The 15072-nt window shown below is 53.8% G+C and overlaps 1 protein-coding gene across 11 annotated transcripts; it reads right to left on the bottom strand.

The window, feature by feature from the left end:
- Positions 1–449: 449 nt before the first annotated feature.
- Positions 450–14600, bottom strand: TBATA (thymus, brain and testes associated). 11 transcript variants are annotated; one of them, XM_014346458.3, is made up of 13 exons: positions 14462–14600; positions 13825–13951; positions 12554–12701; positions 12027–12206; positions 11017–11252; positions 8807–8956; positions 7771–7847; positions 6976–7071; positions 6368–6550; positions 4425–4506; positions 3451–3595; positions 1748–1800; positions 453–695 (listed from the first exon to the last, which is right to left on the bottom strand). In XM_014346458.3, exons 3-13 carry the CDS (start codon positions 12592–12594, stop codon positions 610–612), a joined length of 1329 nt encoding a protein of 442 aa, XP_014201944.2. In that variant the 5' UTR covers positions 12595–12701; positions 13825–13951; positions 14462–14600; the 3' UTR covers positions 453–609. The 11 variants fall into 11 exon arrangements, with proteins under 11 accessions (XP_024786296.2, XP_014201944.2, XP_024786294.2 ...); XM_024930526.3 differs by having other exon boundaries at positions 7771–7850; XM_024930527.4 differs by having other exon boundaries at positions 6368–6553; positions 14462–14581.
- Between the last annotated feature and the right edge of the window lie 472 nt (positions 14601–15072).

The following is a 15072-nucleotide window of genomic DNA, read 5'->3' on the forward strand; positions in this document are numbered from 1 at the left end:
CTCTGCCACTTGTTAACTGTAGGACTTTGGACAAGTTGTTTCACCTACATGTGTGTAGATATGTACTGCATATAAAGCACATAGAACAATTCACACTGTGCTCATCACCAGCTTTTACCTAAGTCGCTGCCTCTGTGCCCAGCACACACAAAAATAGAAACTCAATAATTGGCAACAGTGATCATTCTAAGGAGGCCTGCACGTTCCCTGACCTCTGCTCTACCCTACCCAGAGTCCTGTGTATCTCAGCTCCAGGAGGGGGAGAGTCCTTTCTCAAGATGCCCCAACTGCCATCTGCCCTTCAGTTCTCTAGAACATAAAAGGACCAGGGAAGCCCCATGTGGAGGTAGCACTTGGGCTTTCCCATGGGAGTGGGGAGTAGGATTGGTTCCGTGCAGCCCATCTCTCTCTTGGCATCAGTGACCCCAACCAAGCACAGGCCTCCCACTGCTAGGAAAGCAGAACTGTCCTCTCTCAGGGAAGACGGTTTTATTTAGTAGAGTTTTCATGGTAGGGAATCAGGTACTGCTGTGAAGGTGGTGGAGACAGAAACACCCCTGAACCCTTGGGGCTGCTCTTGAGCAAGGCAGGTGCAGGTGTTAGGGCCCCTCAGCTCTCTGCCCTCGGCTTCGATGTCTTCTCCTCTGCGTTCTGGCTTGAATGCATCCGGAGGACTTGAGCTTCTCCAATGTACTCTAGTGGGAGGAGAGACAGTAGGCAGGAGACGACCGGAAAGGTGGGGCCCCCACCTGGGAGCTGCAGGTGGATGTGTGAGTGCTGAGGGGAAGGTCTGAGTCAAGCCCAGCTCCTGCTCTCAGCTCTGCTGGTGACCGAGGAGGGAATCCAACCTGAGAGGAATGGAGCGAATGGAATCCAACCTCTCTTCTTTCAACATCCAAGTAACAAATATCAATGAGATGCCTACTCTGTGCCTCTCTGCCAGGCACTCTGGACCTCTGACGGTCTAATCAGGGAGAATAATATACATTGAGGATGTGTTTCCTCTTCTCTCCCCTCCAGCCTGCTGCCACCCCTGCCCCCCATTCTAGTCTAAGGCACCGGGATGACTGCAGCAGCCTCTCCTTGGTCTCCCTCACCCATTCTTGTCCCCCATAGTCCATGCTGCACACAGTAGCCAGAGGGGGCATGCACACTCTGCTCATAACCCTCTTCTGCACCCATGCACACACCTCGCCTTTACCGCAGGCCAGCTCCTCCCACCTGTCTCATGCCTCCCTTACCACTGTCCCCCACCCAGAAGGCCCCAGCCACCATGGTCTGCTTGCTTCTCCACCAGCACACCAAGAGGTGGGAGCTTTGCTGGTTGGCTCTTCCTAGACTTGGGTAGAGCTGTATCTTTCCTGCCGTTCAGCTCTAGAAGCCCTCTTCCCACCTGCCAGTCCTTCTCACTACTGACCACAGAGCCCTGTTATTCTCCTTACAGTATCTGTCTCCACTCCTCCCCAGGTGTTTTAATTTGTTGTCTGTATTCCTCCTTGCTGGGATGTAAGTTCCGTGACAGCAGGAACTTGTCTGAATTCTTCCTCAATGATCCTCAGAGCTCAGCACATTGTGGGTGCTCAATAAATATTTGTTAATGAATGAATATGAATAAGTGAATGAATAGATGAAATGAGCAGCTTCCTTGGGCAGCGACTCATCTCCAAGTTGACTGGAATCCCCCGAGAAATCCAGCCAGAGTGGGCCTTGGTGAGCCCCCCGAATGACCCACTACTTGGAATCTTACCTGGTTTTTCGCTTTTTGTAAAAGGTGATATCTTCGTTTTCTTCGGGGATTGACTGTGACCAAACACAAAGAAGGGGCTGGGAAGGTCATGCTGGAAACCTGACCCCACGGGTGGCAGGGGAGACGGGGAGGTGGGGAAGGTGGTGCAGGTGCAGTCAGCTGTCTGCTCCAGGGAGAGGCAAGAGTCACCCCTCCTGGAGGGCCAGAAAACATCTGTCCATGACTAGCACCCAGGTGGCCTTCCTATGTTGCCCCAGGCCAGACCCAGACAACTGTGGCCCTGCTGTCTGCAGTTAGTTCCACTGGGAAGCAAGGCCCTCCTGTCTCTGGAGAAACAGGGCATGGGCTCTGCATCAACCCTCCCCCTAGCCCTCACTCACTCGCTCCACTGGTTTCCTTGTGGACTTCCCTTTGAGTGGGCAAGACAAGAACCCTGCGTCTTGAATGAATTAAAAGTATGAAAGATGCTCTTCCATCTTGTATTGGGCTTTACATCTCCCCATGCCTTTTTATGAGCCTGATGTTATTTTCCCTCCCTACAACTCTGGGAGGGGGCTTTTGAGAGATAGTTGAAGCTGATGATCGCAGCTGGGAGGTGGTTTGCTCAAGGTCACAGTGAAGCCTGTCTTCCTCACTAGGCGGCTGTTCCTCCTCTGCTCTCTCAGAGTGGAAGGGAACACCAAGTCCAAGGCCATGCAAGAACCCATGACTTCAAGAAACCTCGGTCCACCCCTACCTCTGCTTCTTCTCACCAAGCCCACCCATGCTCCAGACACCTCAAACTTGGCATTCCCCAATTGTATACCTTCCTGACTTCCATGCCTTCACCCAGGCTGGTCCCACTTCCCGGGATGACCTTTTCCCAAGCTTTCATTTGCTCAGTCAAATCCTACCGCTCCTATCAGTGTTTCCCAAACTCTGTTGGAAACACTCAGGTGACTGTTAAAAATACAGGCCCCCCTGCTTCACCCCGGCCTGCTATGTTAGAATCTTTAGGGGTCTGCATTTTTAACAAGCTCCCGGGGAGAATCTGAGTGCTGCTGGCCTTGGGAGTCAGTCGGGTCCAAGACTGAATCCCAGCCCTTCTGCTGACCAGTCAGGTTACTTTGGGTAGGCCATTCTATTGTTCCTGAGCCTCAGTTTTCCCATCTGTAAAATGGAGCTAATACTGCCTCAGTGGGTTGTTGGATGGACTAGAAAAATGTGGAACACCCAGCGGTGTCAGGCAAACTTATCGCTGCTCAGTGTGGCCTTGCTGACTCTCAGGCTCCACTCACCTGCTTTGTGAGGCCTCCCCCAGTTCGTAATTAATCTTTCTCTTCCAGCCATCAGGGCACTTAGTACTGGTATAAAACCACTGCCTTGTGTTAGCATTTTCTCTCTACTCATGTCTTCCCATAGACCAAAGAGCTTCTGAAGAGCTAGATGTGGCTAATCCAGCCTTATCTGGTTAAAATTGACTCCGGTGGCCCCCTTGGGGTGTCCCCAGCCCTGGCAGTTCGGGGGCTGGTCTGGCTGTGTTGGCCTTGAAGTGGCTTGGGTAGCACTAGAAGGTCCCTGGGGGAGGGGCTGGGCCTCTGCCTCCAGGACAGACTTAGTCAGCCCAGGCCCTGGCCAGTGCCAGGCTCCCTTCTCCAGGTCCCACTGGCCTCACCTGGGAGGACAGAAGGCTGCAGAAGGGCAGGGCGGGGTGCGGGGCCCACCTGCAGGGTGGCTCTTGCTTCTCTTGAGGAGGTTCATGCACTTCTTGAAGCTGGTTTAGGAGCTTTTCGGTAGGGATGGAGACTAGGGGCTGGGGAAGGAGCTGAGCCACTGCTGTCTGCAGGAGTCCCAGAGCGAGGTCTTTTTCTGAAAGCACAGCCCGGGGGCAGTGTCCTCAGCCCCCAGCCCCCTTCCTGTCCCTGTGGTGGGGCCAGAAACAGGGCCTCCATCCAGGGCAGCTTTCTCTAAGCATCCCAACTTCTGCCCTCAGGTCCCCTCGGGAGAGCTCCCCCTTCTCTCCTGGCCCATGTGTGCAGAGCCCCTAGCCCTTTCACATCCCTGTCCTGCCACACGAGGATGTGTATGCCTTGTTCTTGGCCCCAGCTGGCCCTCCTGCCCACCATATCCCTGGGCCCACACTGGGAAGTCTACTGGGGACCTGCCTTCCTCCTCCTCCTTCTCCTTCACTCTCCTGTCCAGGAAGTCTTCTCCAATTAGCTTCCTGGTTCTCATCACTCCTCACCCTTCTACCCAGATGCACCCCCTACCCACTGTCCCAGTGTGTCCGTGTGTGTATTCCTGTGTTCATGTGTATACACATGCGTAGCCCTATGTGCGTCTACTTGCACCTGTGTGTGTGTGGGTCTCCCAATGCAACGTGTGAGGGGCTGTGTCTGCTAAGTTCAGTCTTTGGATTTTTTCCTCCCAGGTGCCTAGGCCTGGGGTCAGCATGAAAGAGGGGTCCCCTCCAAGGAGCAGGGGTAAGGAAATCCTGCTGAGGAATTGGGGAGGAGGAAGCAGAGATGCTGTCCAGCTGGGAAGGGTTAGTTTGGGGCTCAAAAGTGGAGGAGAGGCCTCCGTGGAAGGCCCCCTCCAGGGTGGGAGCTGAGGGACATTTGAGTCCTGCAGAACCAGAGATCAAGGGCAGGACCTTGGCAGCCTCCACTGAGACAGTGCTGCGGGGCTGTGTCCTCACCCTTGGGCGGAGCGTAGAGCAGCCAGAACTGGATCGCGCTTAGCGAGTCTGTTTCCAGGATCTGACACAGGAGCTCCAGGACCTGTGGGCAGGAGGCCAGCACATTCCAGCCAGGAGTACAGGCAAGGAGTACAGGCAAATGTAGGTTTGGAGGGCACCAAGGGGACCCTTCCCCCAAAGTGGGCTCCCAGAGGCGCCTGCTGGGCTAAACTTGCTCCCACAAGGGTCCGTGCCTTTTCCTCCACATTGGACTTTGCACTTAACAGAGGGCTTTGTCTCACAACAGTCCGGGAGGAAGATTCTTAATCTTCCTGCTGGACGGGTGGAGAATCCGAGGCCCTGAGAGGGGATGCTAGCAGGAAGTTGGTGGCAGAACACAGCCTCAGCGAAAGGCTCTGTGGACCCCACATCCCTGAAGCCTGCTTGGCTGGTTATTCCCTAGGGCCCCTCACTGGGAAGCCAAGGTCCGAGCTGGCCAGTCAGCTCCTCAGAGACACACCAAATCCCACATGCCCAGGGCCTTGGTGTGGGGATTTCAGGAACCCCATGGTACGCCATACCCTAAAAGTCCCGGAGTCTGGGGATGTTGGAAGAGGGGTGGGGGAAGCCCAGAGGGCAGCCTGAGGGGCAGCACAGGCCGGTTCTGCAAACTGCTCAGCACCGGCTCCCTCCTGCAGAGCTGTGGGCATGCTTGGCTCCTTGCTGCCTCCTCAGTCTTTGATATCTTTGCTACTTCCGGGCTCATTTTCCCCTGCGTTCTCCAGTCAGTTAGGATAAGGAAAAGATCCAGCTGTGTCTGGGATGGGCTATGGGGGCTCCCTAGGCCAGACTGCTGCTGGTGGCTGTAGCTATGGCAGGCTGGAGTTGGGGCCCGAGGTGAAAGGTGGAAGCCCTGGAGTCCTAGGAAATTGAGGCCCCCTCAGCTCCTGGCGGTCAGTCATCCTAGGACCTGGAGGGGCCCGTCGGTCCCCAGCAGGTCGGCCTCATCCTCAGCAGAGTGGAATCTGGGCTGGGCCTCTCCCCAGGCCTCTGCCTGCTTAGGGGTCCACCCTCGTCCCTAGATGCCCACCCGCTGTGCTGACCCACCCTGACCTGCCCCTGGGCCCTTCTCCATTCTCTGTGTCCAACTTACCTGCCCTGTGCCCCCTCCCCACAGGACCCGAGAACCTAATTCCAGGTGAGGTGAGGCCGCCCTATGGTGGAGAAAGCACCTTAGTCCTGGCTATGCTGCTCCGTCTCAGGGGACCTGGCCCATGGACTATCACTTGGCAGGGCCTCGGCCTCCCCATCCGTGGCATGGAGGTGCCGAACCCTGTCTGCTCTATCCACTTTGCTGCATTGTGGCAAGGTTTCAGAGGGAGTGTGTGCCTGACAGTGCTGGTCACAAGGAAGGTGGCAGAATGCTGGGTCTACCTCTGGCCTTTCTTGGAGGACATCTGTGCATTTTCACGGGGACCTCTGATGCCTTCACCCACCGGGATGAGGCCTCAATGGGGAAACTTGAGCATGGAGGAGGTGGGCTCTGTGCTCAGTGAAGAACAAGCCAGGCCCCTCGCTGAGTGTGGACACCAGGCTGGGCCTAGCCATGCAGGCTGTGGGGTGCGGCCTGCTGTGATGGGCAGGACCTCCTTCTTCAACCCACCATTGCAGCTCCCTTCACTAACTCAGCAAATGCTACAGCTGGAAGGGACCCTCGACAACAATGCATTCATGCTTCCAGTGGAGAGATCACGGAACTAGGGCCCAGGGAGGGGAAAGGACTCACATGGAAACCTAGAGGCAGCAGGGGGTCATAGCCCCTGCTGCTGACTCCCCAGGGCTGGGGTTTTCTGTTCTTAACAGTCCTAGGCACCAGTATCCCTGGGAGGGGCCTTGCCCTAAAGCGGTTTGTAAGACCCCTAATGTGGAGAGCCAGGAGCCTGGGAGCAGAACTGGGCCCTCACCAGCAGCTCCTGATCCTGAAGGAGGAAGGCCTGGACTCCTTCATGTCTGCTGGAAGACTGACTCTGCTGGGCCTGGTGAGATCTGCGGCGGCCGACAGCCCGGGTGGAAGCGGGGATGAGCCTCCCAGTCTCTGCTGAGTACTTTGCCCCCTGCTCCCGCAGAGGCTCCTCCTTCTGCTCCTTCTGCTGGGACAAAAGTGGACAGAGACTCCAGGCAGTCAGCAAGAGGGGAGGAAGAGGGCCGAGGGGAGGAGAGGAGCAGGAGGCCGGGTCACAATCCCAGGGCACTTCGCCTCCCAAATCCCAGCATCACAGCGTTGCCAGGGTCCCAGGGTATCATCCAGCTCTGCCACCCCCCACCCTCACCTGCCCTAGACCCCTCCTTGGGCATCCCCGGCCCTCTCTCTGGCAGCTGGCCCTTCCACTCTCAGCTATCATGCTTAAATCAGCAAAAGCTCTTCCTCCTGGAACTCAGTAATGCAGGGTCGATTGCTGGATGCCCGCGGGTGGTTCTCGTTCTCCCTCCCAGGTAGGTCCTCCCTGCTGCTCCTCCCCACACCCATCAGAGATTTGAAAACAGCATCCTGCACCAAGGGCCCACCGCCTACCTTAATTCCCAGCTCAGCTGCCCCCAGGTCTGTCCCAGAGAGGCCTGGTGCCTGGGGCCTCCTGCTCTTGCAATTCCAATTAAGACTGGTGGTATCCTTCCCCCCATTTTAAAGATAAGAAAACAGAGACCCAGACAGCTTAGCTGAGTTGTCCTGAGTGCTGCAGTGAGTTAGTTGTGAGCAGGAATGAGAAGCCGGGCCTCTGCCTGTCCACTCTGGTTGCCCAAGACAAGGGGCAGGACCAGACTGTCCTAAGAGCAATTCCAGTCACCTTCAAGCTGCCTCTCAGGTGACTTTACTGTTTTATCATCAAATGGCACCCATGGGGTCACCCCTATCATGTTTGAAAACCTTCCGAGATTCTCTGCTCCTTATGCGATTAGACACTAAAAATCTTGGCAATTAAGAACAAGCTGCTCCTCCCCACATGCAAAGTCTGCCCCCCCTCACCTTTCCCATTGCTGCCCACTTATAGCCTGGTTTCTGATGATGCCCTGCATTTGCCAGCTTTTGAGCTGCTGTGCTAGGTGCCTCTGCTGGGAACTCCTCAGTCCCCTTGTGAACATCTCACTTAGATATCGAAGGCCCCCAAGTGCCACCTGTCCTAAAACCCCTGCTTGGATTTCTCCACCTAGGTGTGCTCTCTCCCTCACTGTGACCTTTCCCCTGATGTTTGTATGAATCAGTCCCCCCACCCCACCTCTGGTAGGCTGAACTGACTCGGGAGGGATCTCCTTACACAGGGAAGGATCCGTTTCTCCTCTTCCCAGACTAGCTCCTGTGTTCCGCACCCACCTCTTTCTTCTTCAGTTCATCCTCCTTGGTGAGGAAGGCCACCCGGGAAGCTAGCTCCTTCAACTCCTTCTTCCAGGCTTCTGGGAGGAGGGGACAAGATCCTGCCAACTGAAGTCAGGGGCCCTCCTCCCCTCCCTGTGCCACCAGGCCTTGGTAGAGGAGTCTGCTCTCCTTCCTGGCCTCCCTGCCTGGATCTTAAAGGGAAAGGGGGAGGCGGTGCCCTGGAGGGAAAAGGATCTGGATTCACACCATGGGTGGTGGTTGTGGCAGTGGGTGGGGTGCGGGGGTGGGGCATTGCTTTCCTTCTAGCAGGGGCTGATGTTGATGTCCTAGCCTGTGGCATTTCTAGGGGATGCTGGAGAATATTTGGTTACCTGTGCCAAGTTGCACATGGTTTAATCTAGCTTTGCCTCTTTTAGGTCCCTGAGGCCAAGACTGAAGCTGAGGAGATACAGATGGGCCTGTTATTAAGAAATCAAACTACTCCCTGGAGAGGGTGGCAAAGAGAGCAGCAGCCAGCCTTCCAAGTCTCTCTGCCCTGCACTGGCAGCCCCAGCCCCTTCTCCAGGATCTCTTCCCTGTCCCCACCAAACTGGCTTCCAGCACCTCAGTGGTGGAAAGGATAATGCTTGGCAGAGCAGAGACCTCTGAAACGCCAAGCCAGCACTGTGGCTGATTGTTCTGGTTGGCCAATGCCTGAGCACACAAGCTACTAAATATTCCCTATAGCATTCTGGCCTACAGCTGCCAGTCACATGACTGCAGGCTCAACATCTGCTTGCCCTCTGTGTGTTATTACTCCTCAAGCACCTCAAATCCAAGCAGGGGTGCATTTCTGCTGGCTAGGACTTGCTGGGTGGGGAGTAATGCAGAGATTAGGCTGTCCAAGGAAATGGGAGAAAAAGTGGGGTTCCCCCAACAGACCTCACTGACCTAAGAGCGATGGCCCTTTCCTTCTGGGCACCCACCCAAGTGAGGCAGCCTTGGGGAGAGGCATGAGCCCCAGGGTAGAGGGAGGCATGGCCCAAGTACCCACCAGAAGAAAGCTGGGGGTTCCGATTAGACTGTGGGTCTCCAATGGGGACAGAGATGGTGGGTATCCCCATTTGACAGCCGGAAAAGACAGTTGACTCAGGCAAGGGGGCTGGAAAATCCCTGACGACACAGACAGGCTTCCCGGTGAGATCTGCAAAGGGTTAGAGGCTGTGGGAAGGGAGGCTTAGGTGGACCTTAAGAGCTCCAGGAGGCAGGGAAGAGGCTGAGAGGCAGGGTGATTCCGGCTCCACCTCTTCCAGTAACCACCAGCTGATAGATTATCAGAGCTGGGAGGGCATTGTAACCACCTAGACCAGCGACCGCCTCACCCACGGGGGGATCCTAGAATGGACAGGGGAAAGGCCTGCTCAGGGCCACACTGTGATTTGGGCAGAGGTGAGACAAGAACTTAGGCTTCCTGGGCCCCTAGTCCTGAGGATCTTCTGATTTCCTATGACAGGGCAACAAATTGCCGATGTGAGTACAAACGGGTAGGCAGACAGCTTAAAGATGAGAATGCTGGGGCGAGGGCATTATGTCACAGTTCATGATGGGAGAGGCCTGGGCTCACATGACAGGGAGAGAGATTGAGCCACAACCTCTGCAGAAAACTTCTGCTTTGGTCAGCCTGTGCAAGGCTCCGTGCAGGGCAGCCTGGAGGTAGTGGGGGCCGTTTGTACTTGAGGACCCTTCTGGCTAACCCTGGGTGATTATTATATCACTATGGACAGTGAGGCTTGAAGATCGGCCTGGCAAGGACCTAGCAGGTCTGCTGTCTCCTCCCTGAAACACTTCCCTTTTGGTGCCAGGACTCCTCACTCTTGTCCTGGCTCACTACCTCTCCTCATCTCCTCTGCCGACTTCTCATCTTTTCAACCTCTTAATCCTGGGGTCCCCAGGGACCTGTCCCCAGGTTTTTCTCTCCTGTAGCTACATGGACTCCTTGGGGATCCTACCCAGGCCCACCACTTGAAACATCCCCTCTCGAATGGCTCTCACGTCTGTGTCTCTGCCCTGAACTCCAGATCCGACTGCACCCCCGTACTTCCACCTGGAGGTCTAGAAAGCATCTCGCATCACCCATCTCCCACATCAGAAACCAAACCTCTGATTCCTCCCAGCCTACACTAGCCCTTCTGCACATTTCCCTGCCTCAGTCAATGTACTCCAGTTTCCCAGGTGCTCAGGCCAAAAATCTAAGTCGGCCTTGACTCTTCTCTTCCTCTCACACTCCACTTTTAATCAATCGCCGAGTCCTACTGACTTTACATTTCACATATCTCCAGGATAGAGCCACTGAGTCTTCCACTTCTAGCCCCTGGTCCAAGCCACACTTAAGACAGAGGCCAGGATGACCTTGTTAAAACATCTCACTTCTGTGCTCTCAGCCTTCCAAGGGCTCCAGCTGATTCAGGAAAGTGGCTTAATGGTGACAATAGTGGCCCAAATGCCTACCTGATCTGGGCCCACTGTCTCCCTGATGCCTTCTCCGTTCTCCTCTCCTACTTTACTCCAGCCAGACCAGCTTCTGCTTCCTTGCTGCTGCTCCAACAGAGTGGGAGCGCTCTTGCCTTCTGGACTTTGTATTTACTGATCTACCTGCCTGAGACATCTTTCCCCTGCTGTGTGCATAGTTCCTGTGTAGTTCTTTGCTCAAATGTCATGTTAATGGCCATGTCTTCTGTGACCACCTTTCAAAAATAGCTATCTTCCCACTGCAGCCTGGGCACTTGACAGCTTCCCCATCTCCCATCCCTCCCCACTGGAGGTCAGCTCCAGGAGGGGGGCCACCATGTCTGTCTTGTTCACTGTTGTATCCCCAAGGCCTAAAAAAGTGCCTAGCCAATAGTTCACACTCAATAAATATTTGATGGCTGGCTGGATGGCTGAGTGGCTGACATGGCCTAAGTTAAAGAACGTAAGAGAACACAGCACTGCTCCAGGACAGAACTTATCCCTTTCTCTGATTTGTAAAATGGGAGAACCCAGCAGTCAGGGGAATCTGTAGGGAACCTGTCACCCACCCTTGGAGGCTTCTCTCCTGCCCACTGAGCACAGTCCTGGCTGGGTTCTTTGGCAGCCCTGGGATCCTGGACCCCATCCTCTCTGGGCCCCAGCCTGGAAACGGGCTGCCATCAATTCTTGCTTCCCAGTTCTCAAGACCAATTAGTGATACTCCCTCTGCTCCCACCCCAACCAGCCAGGCCCTACCTTGGATGTGGGTCACGTGCTGGGGGTGTGGGTGGTGCCGGGAGAAGAAGGAGTGGTGACTGAGGCGTCCAAAGCAGTAGGTGCCAGGGGTTTGGGGCTTTGGGGTCCTCAATGCCCGGCGGATCCGCTCGAAATCCACAATCCCTGGGATCACCAGTTCTTTCTGTGGCCCACTGTCCCTGGGGCTCCTTGGCTTGTGCCCTGACTTCTTCTCCAGTTTCAGCTCAGCCTTTGGACTGAAGGAGGGGGTTTCAGGAGAAGCTAATGGAGTCTCCTCGGCAGTGGGCCCACCTGGGCTCAGAGCTCAGTGCTTGTTACAGAACCCCTTCCTGAGGAGCTCTGAAATCTGGTTTCCTGGGTTTCACCACCACCCCCATAGCACCAAAATCTAGGCCTCCCCCAGAGTCCTTTCCCAACTGGTGCAATCCTGTCCTGGTTAGTCTTCCTTATCAGGGAGCTAGCATCCATTTGAGGGAACTCAGACTCTCCCAGCACCCCAGTTTTTTCCCAGAGACCATATCTGAAACCAGAAAGAGAAGCTGCAGACCCACCTACTCATCAAAATACCCAGGATGGAGCAAAGTCACCTTATATACATCCCTGGGGATGGGGATGGTCTCAACAGGGGCCTCTCCCCAAGCCAGACTGTGGACAGCCCAGAGGCCAGCTATAGGCTGTCATCCTCCCCCATGCACTCAGGAGTAGTCTTGGCTCAGACTCAGCGTCCAGAGGCCAGAGCTGGAGCTTAGGCCAGACCAGACCAGCAAGTTCTGTTCCCATGGGGGTCCCTCCTAGGAGAGGAAGAGCTGACGCAGCAGCTACTGGGGCTGTGGCGCTGAGGGAAGCTTCAAGCTCTGTTTTGCTTTGCTGGAGACAAGCCAGCTTGGGTCCTCTCTCCTCTACCCCACACCCCTCCCCTTCCTGAGGACGCTATGCATCTGCCCTTGGAGGAAGGTCAAGATCAGCAAAGGTGGGCCAGTCCCCACTGGAGGCCTGCTGGGACCACCTGCCTGATCGCTGTCTGCATGCCCTTCTCACGGTGGCCCTGGCTGAAGGGAGTCCTTTTGGAGTACAGATGAACTCTGGATGTGCTAAGCAAGGCGTGCTGCCCCCGGACCCTCTGAGGACTCCACTGGCTTGGCCCCTGAGTTTCCTGTTCCATTCTCCATTCGCCTCTAAGGGATCTGGGGCTGAAAGAAATAAAGCAAACATTCTCTGAAAGTTGCAGTTAGCTGTCCTCTTCTACCCCCAAGTAACAGAGGAAGTCACCTCCTGAGAACCCCTGGAACTCCTTTGCTCAGTGCTTCTGGCACCCGCTCAAGTCTTTTCCCTGCCCAGGAGGGGCAAAGCCCATTACCTGGGCTAACTTGAGCCTGAGGACCCATTGGGGGGTCTGGCTGACCGGCAGCAGAAGTCCAGTAAGAACCACCTCTCTTGGACTCCTAATCTGTTGAGATCCCCCAAGGCCACCTTTGTCTTCTACCCTGCCCTACCCCAAGCCCTCCTCAGTCAGCAGGGTGGGCATTTGGAGCCTCACCTCATCAGTGGATAATCAGCCAATTGAACATCTGTAGCCATTGTATACTTTTTAACAGACTAAAGGCCAGTGCACTTAATACTAGTGTTGAGGATGCAGAACAGGAACTCTCACGAACTGGTGGTGGAAGTGTAAACGGGAACAGGCACTTTAGGGGGAGAAATGGTAATATCTTTTAAAATTGAGCATTTGCATGCTGTATCACCCAGCAATTTCTTTCCCAGATATAAGAGAAATTCTTATAGATGTACAACAGGGGCTACTTATAAGAATATTCATACAAACACTGTTCAAAATAGCAAAAACCTGGTGGCAACCCAAATGTCTGATGGCAGGAGAATGGATAAATAAGCTGTGGTGCATTCAGACAATGGGATACTTTATTGCTATGAAAATAAATGAGCCACAGCTACATGTAACAACATGGATGAATCTTATAATCAGTATGAGAAAACTTAACAATTCTTGGTTTTGGGATGTTATATTTATGCAATCTTATTAACTCAATTTACTTTTTATTAATTACTATTAAATCGGCTGCAGTAGAACAAGATATATGCATTTGAAACAATACAATTGTTGTCATCCACTATATATAATGTGTGGATAATATAAAATAACTACTAAACAGTATAAATGTTGTGTTTAAAAACATATTATTTTTCTTTCATAAATGGTTTAGTTTATGTGTGTTCCAGAGGACCACAAGTTCCAGAGGACCACATAGCCTGAGATCCTTTCTAAAAATAAAAGTTTAAAAGCAAGCAAAATGATCATGAACATGCGATAAAACAGCAACAACAGCATCAAACAAGGAAATGCTAAGCACGAAATTCACATAGTGGCTATTTCTGAGGGAAGGCGGGGAGGGGACGTGTGCAGGAGAAGCGCATATAAGGAGATGTGTTAGTGATGATGTTCTTGTTCTTGGTTTGGGTGGTGTATTTGCTTGTGTTTATTATATTATTAAATAAACTAATTAAATGGCATAGATGAAAGATGATAGGTGTCAAAACCAAGAATTATGATTAAATCTATGGACCTGAATATATATATCTAGCCAAAGTGCTAGGGATGGGGTTGGGACAGGACATCAGTGCATTCTGAGAATTAACCCTCAGAGTCACAGAATCTGCAAGGGACCCCAGAGATCTCCCAATGCCAGCCTTCATCAGGTAGTGGGATGGGTTGGAGTTGTCTGAGATCAGGGAAGCAGGGGAGATTTGCTGAGGTCACACAGAAGGAACCAGAGCCCGGGCAGTCTGACTCACAGTTTGCTGATCTTTTCTTTCCTTAAAAGGAAGCTCCAGACATCCTTGATGTCAGGTACTGGGCTCTAGAGTACTGAGATGCTACAATCTTGAGAACAGGATATGTGGAAGCCCCAAATCCTCCTGCCTATGGGAAAAAGTACTCTTTAGAACAGAGACTTGCAAATGTGTTTGGCTATGATGACAGTAAGAAATTCTTTATGTCATGATCCAATTCACACATGGGTTTGTGTGTGTGTGTGAAACTAAAACAATAATATCCTGAAGCAATATTTATCCGTACTACATATGATGCACACTGATATTTTTACCCTATTTTTGGTTTTTATTTCTTAAATGTTAGATATGATCCATTAAATTGATCTAATAAGCCACCAGGGGGTCATAACCCACAGCGGCTGTAGAGAGGCTGACAGGGACTCTAGTAGGCCAAGCCTGCCTTGTCCAGAGCGGGACAGGTGGGACCCCAGTGTAGTCTGCCCTGCCCTGCCCCTGCTCTCTGTCCCTGGGGCCCCAGCCAGCCAGGCAGAGGGGTCTGAGGGCTCCCATCAATCCAGCCACAAAACTTCCCTTTCTACCTCTGCCCTTCTGGGCTGTCCAGGGTCCATCTCCTCTCCCGAGAGGTCCCTGGACTCACCAAGGCAGTGCCCGCTACAGCATGTGTACGAGAAGCCCTGCTGTCCTAGCAGGAAGGAGCAAGAGGACAAATCGAGGGGAAGGCGGTGGGTTCTGTGGGCAAGTCTGCCTGCTTTGTGACACTGAGCCCAGTGGTTGCTAGGTTACCCTGTTCCCACAACTCCAGAACCTCTGCCCAGCACCCCTCTACCACATCCCCTGCCTGTCTCCCCCTCCTGGAAGGGTAGACAAGGGCTAAGGACCTTCTGTCCCTCCTGACTTCCCTGCTGCCTCCCATCCAACACTTTCAATGGGGGCCAAGGGAGAGAAGGAGAGTCTGGGGCTGGTTTTAGCCAGCGAGAAGCGGATGGAGGCGGAACGCTGGCAGAGGACGTTGGTGGGCTGCGTCCCAGCTTCATCAGCCCCACCTGGCCTGACCCCACCACACAGGGGTCGGCTTCCATGCATCTTGGTTCTGGGGACCCATTCTCAGGGAGGTGGGTCTTACAAGTAGAGAAGATGACAGCCCGCATTACCCAGAGGGACCCCAGCCCCTCTCTCTGCATGATAGCTGGGTGGGAAGATTCTGGGCTTGCATTTGGACAGGTGTTTTAATCAGATTTCAACATCCTA

Source organism: Pan paniscus, chromosome 8, assembly GCF_029289425.2.
Source record: "Pan paniscus chromosome 8, NHGRI_mPanPan1-v2.0_pri, whole genome shotgun sequence".
Classification (NCBI taxonomy): Eukaryota; Metazoa; Chordata; class Mammalia; order Primates; family Hominidae; genus Pan; species Pan paniscus.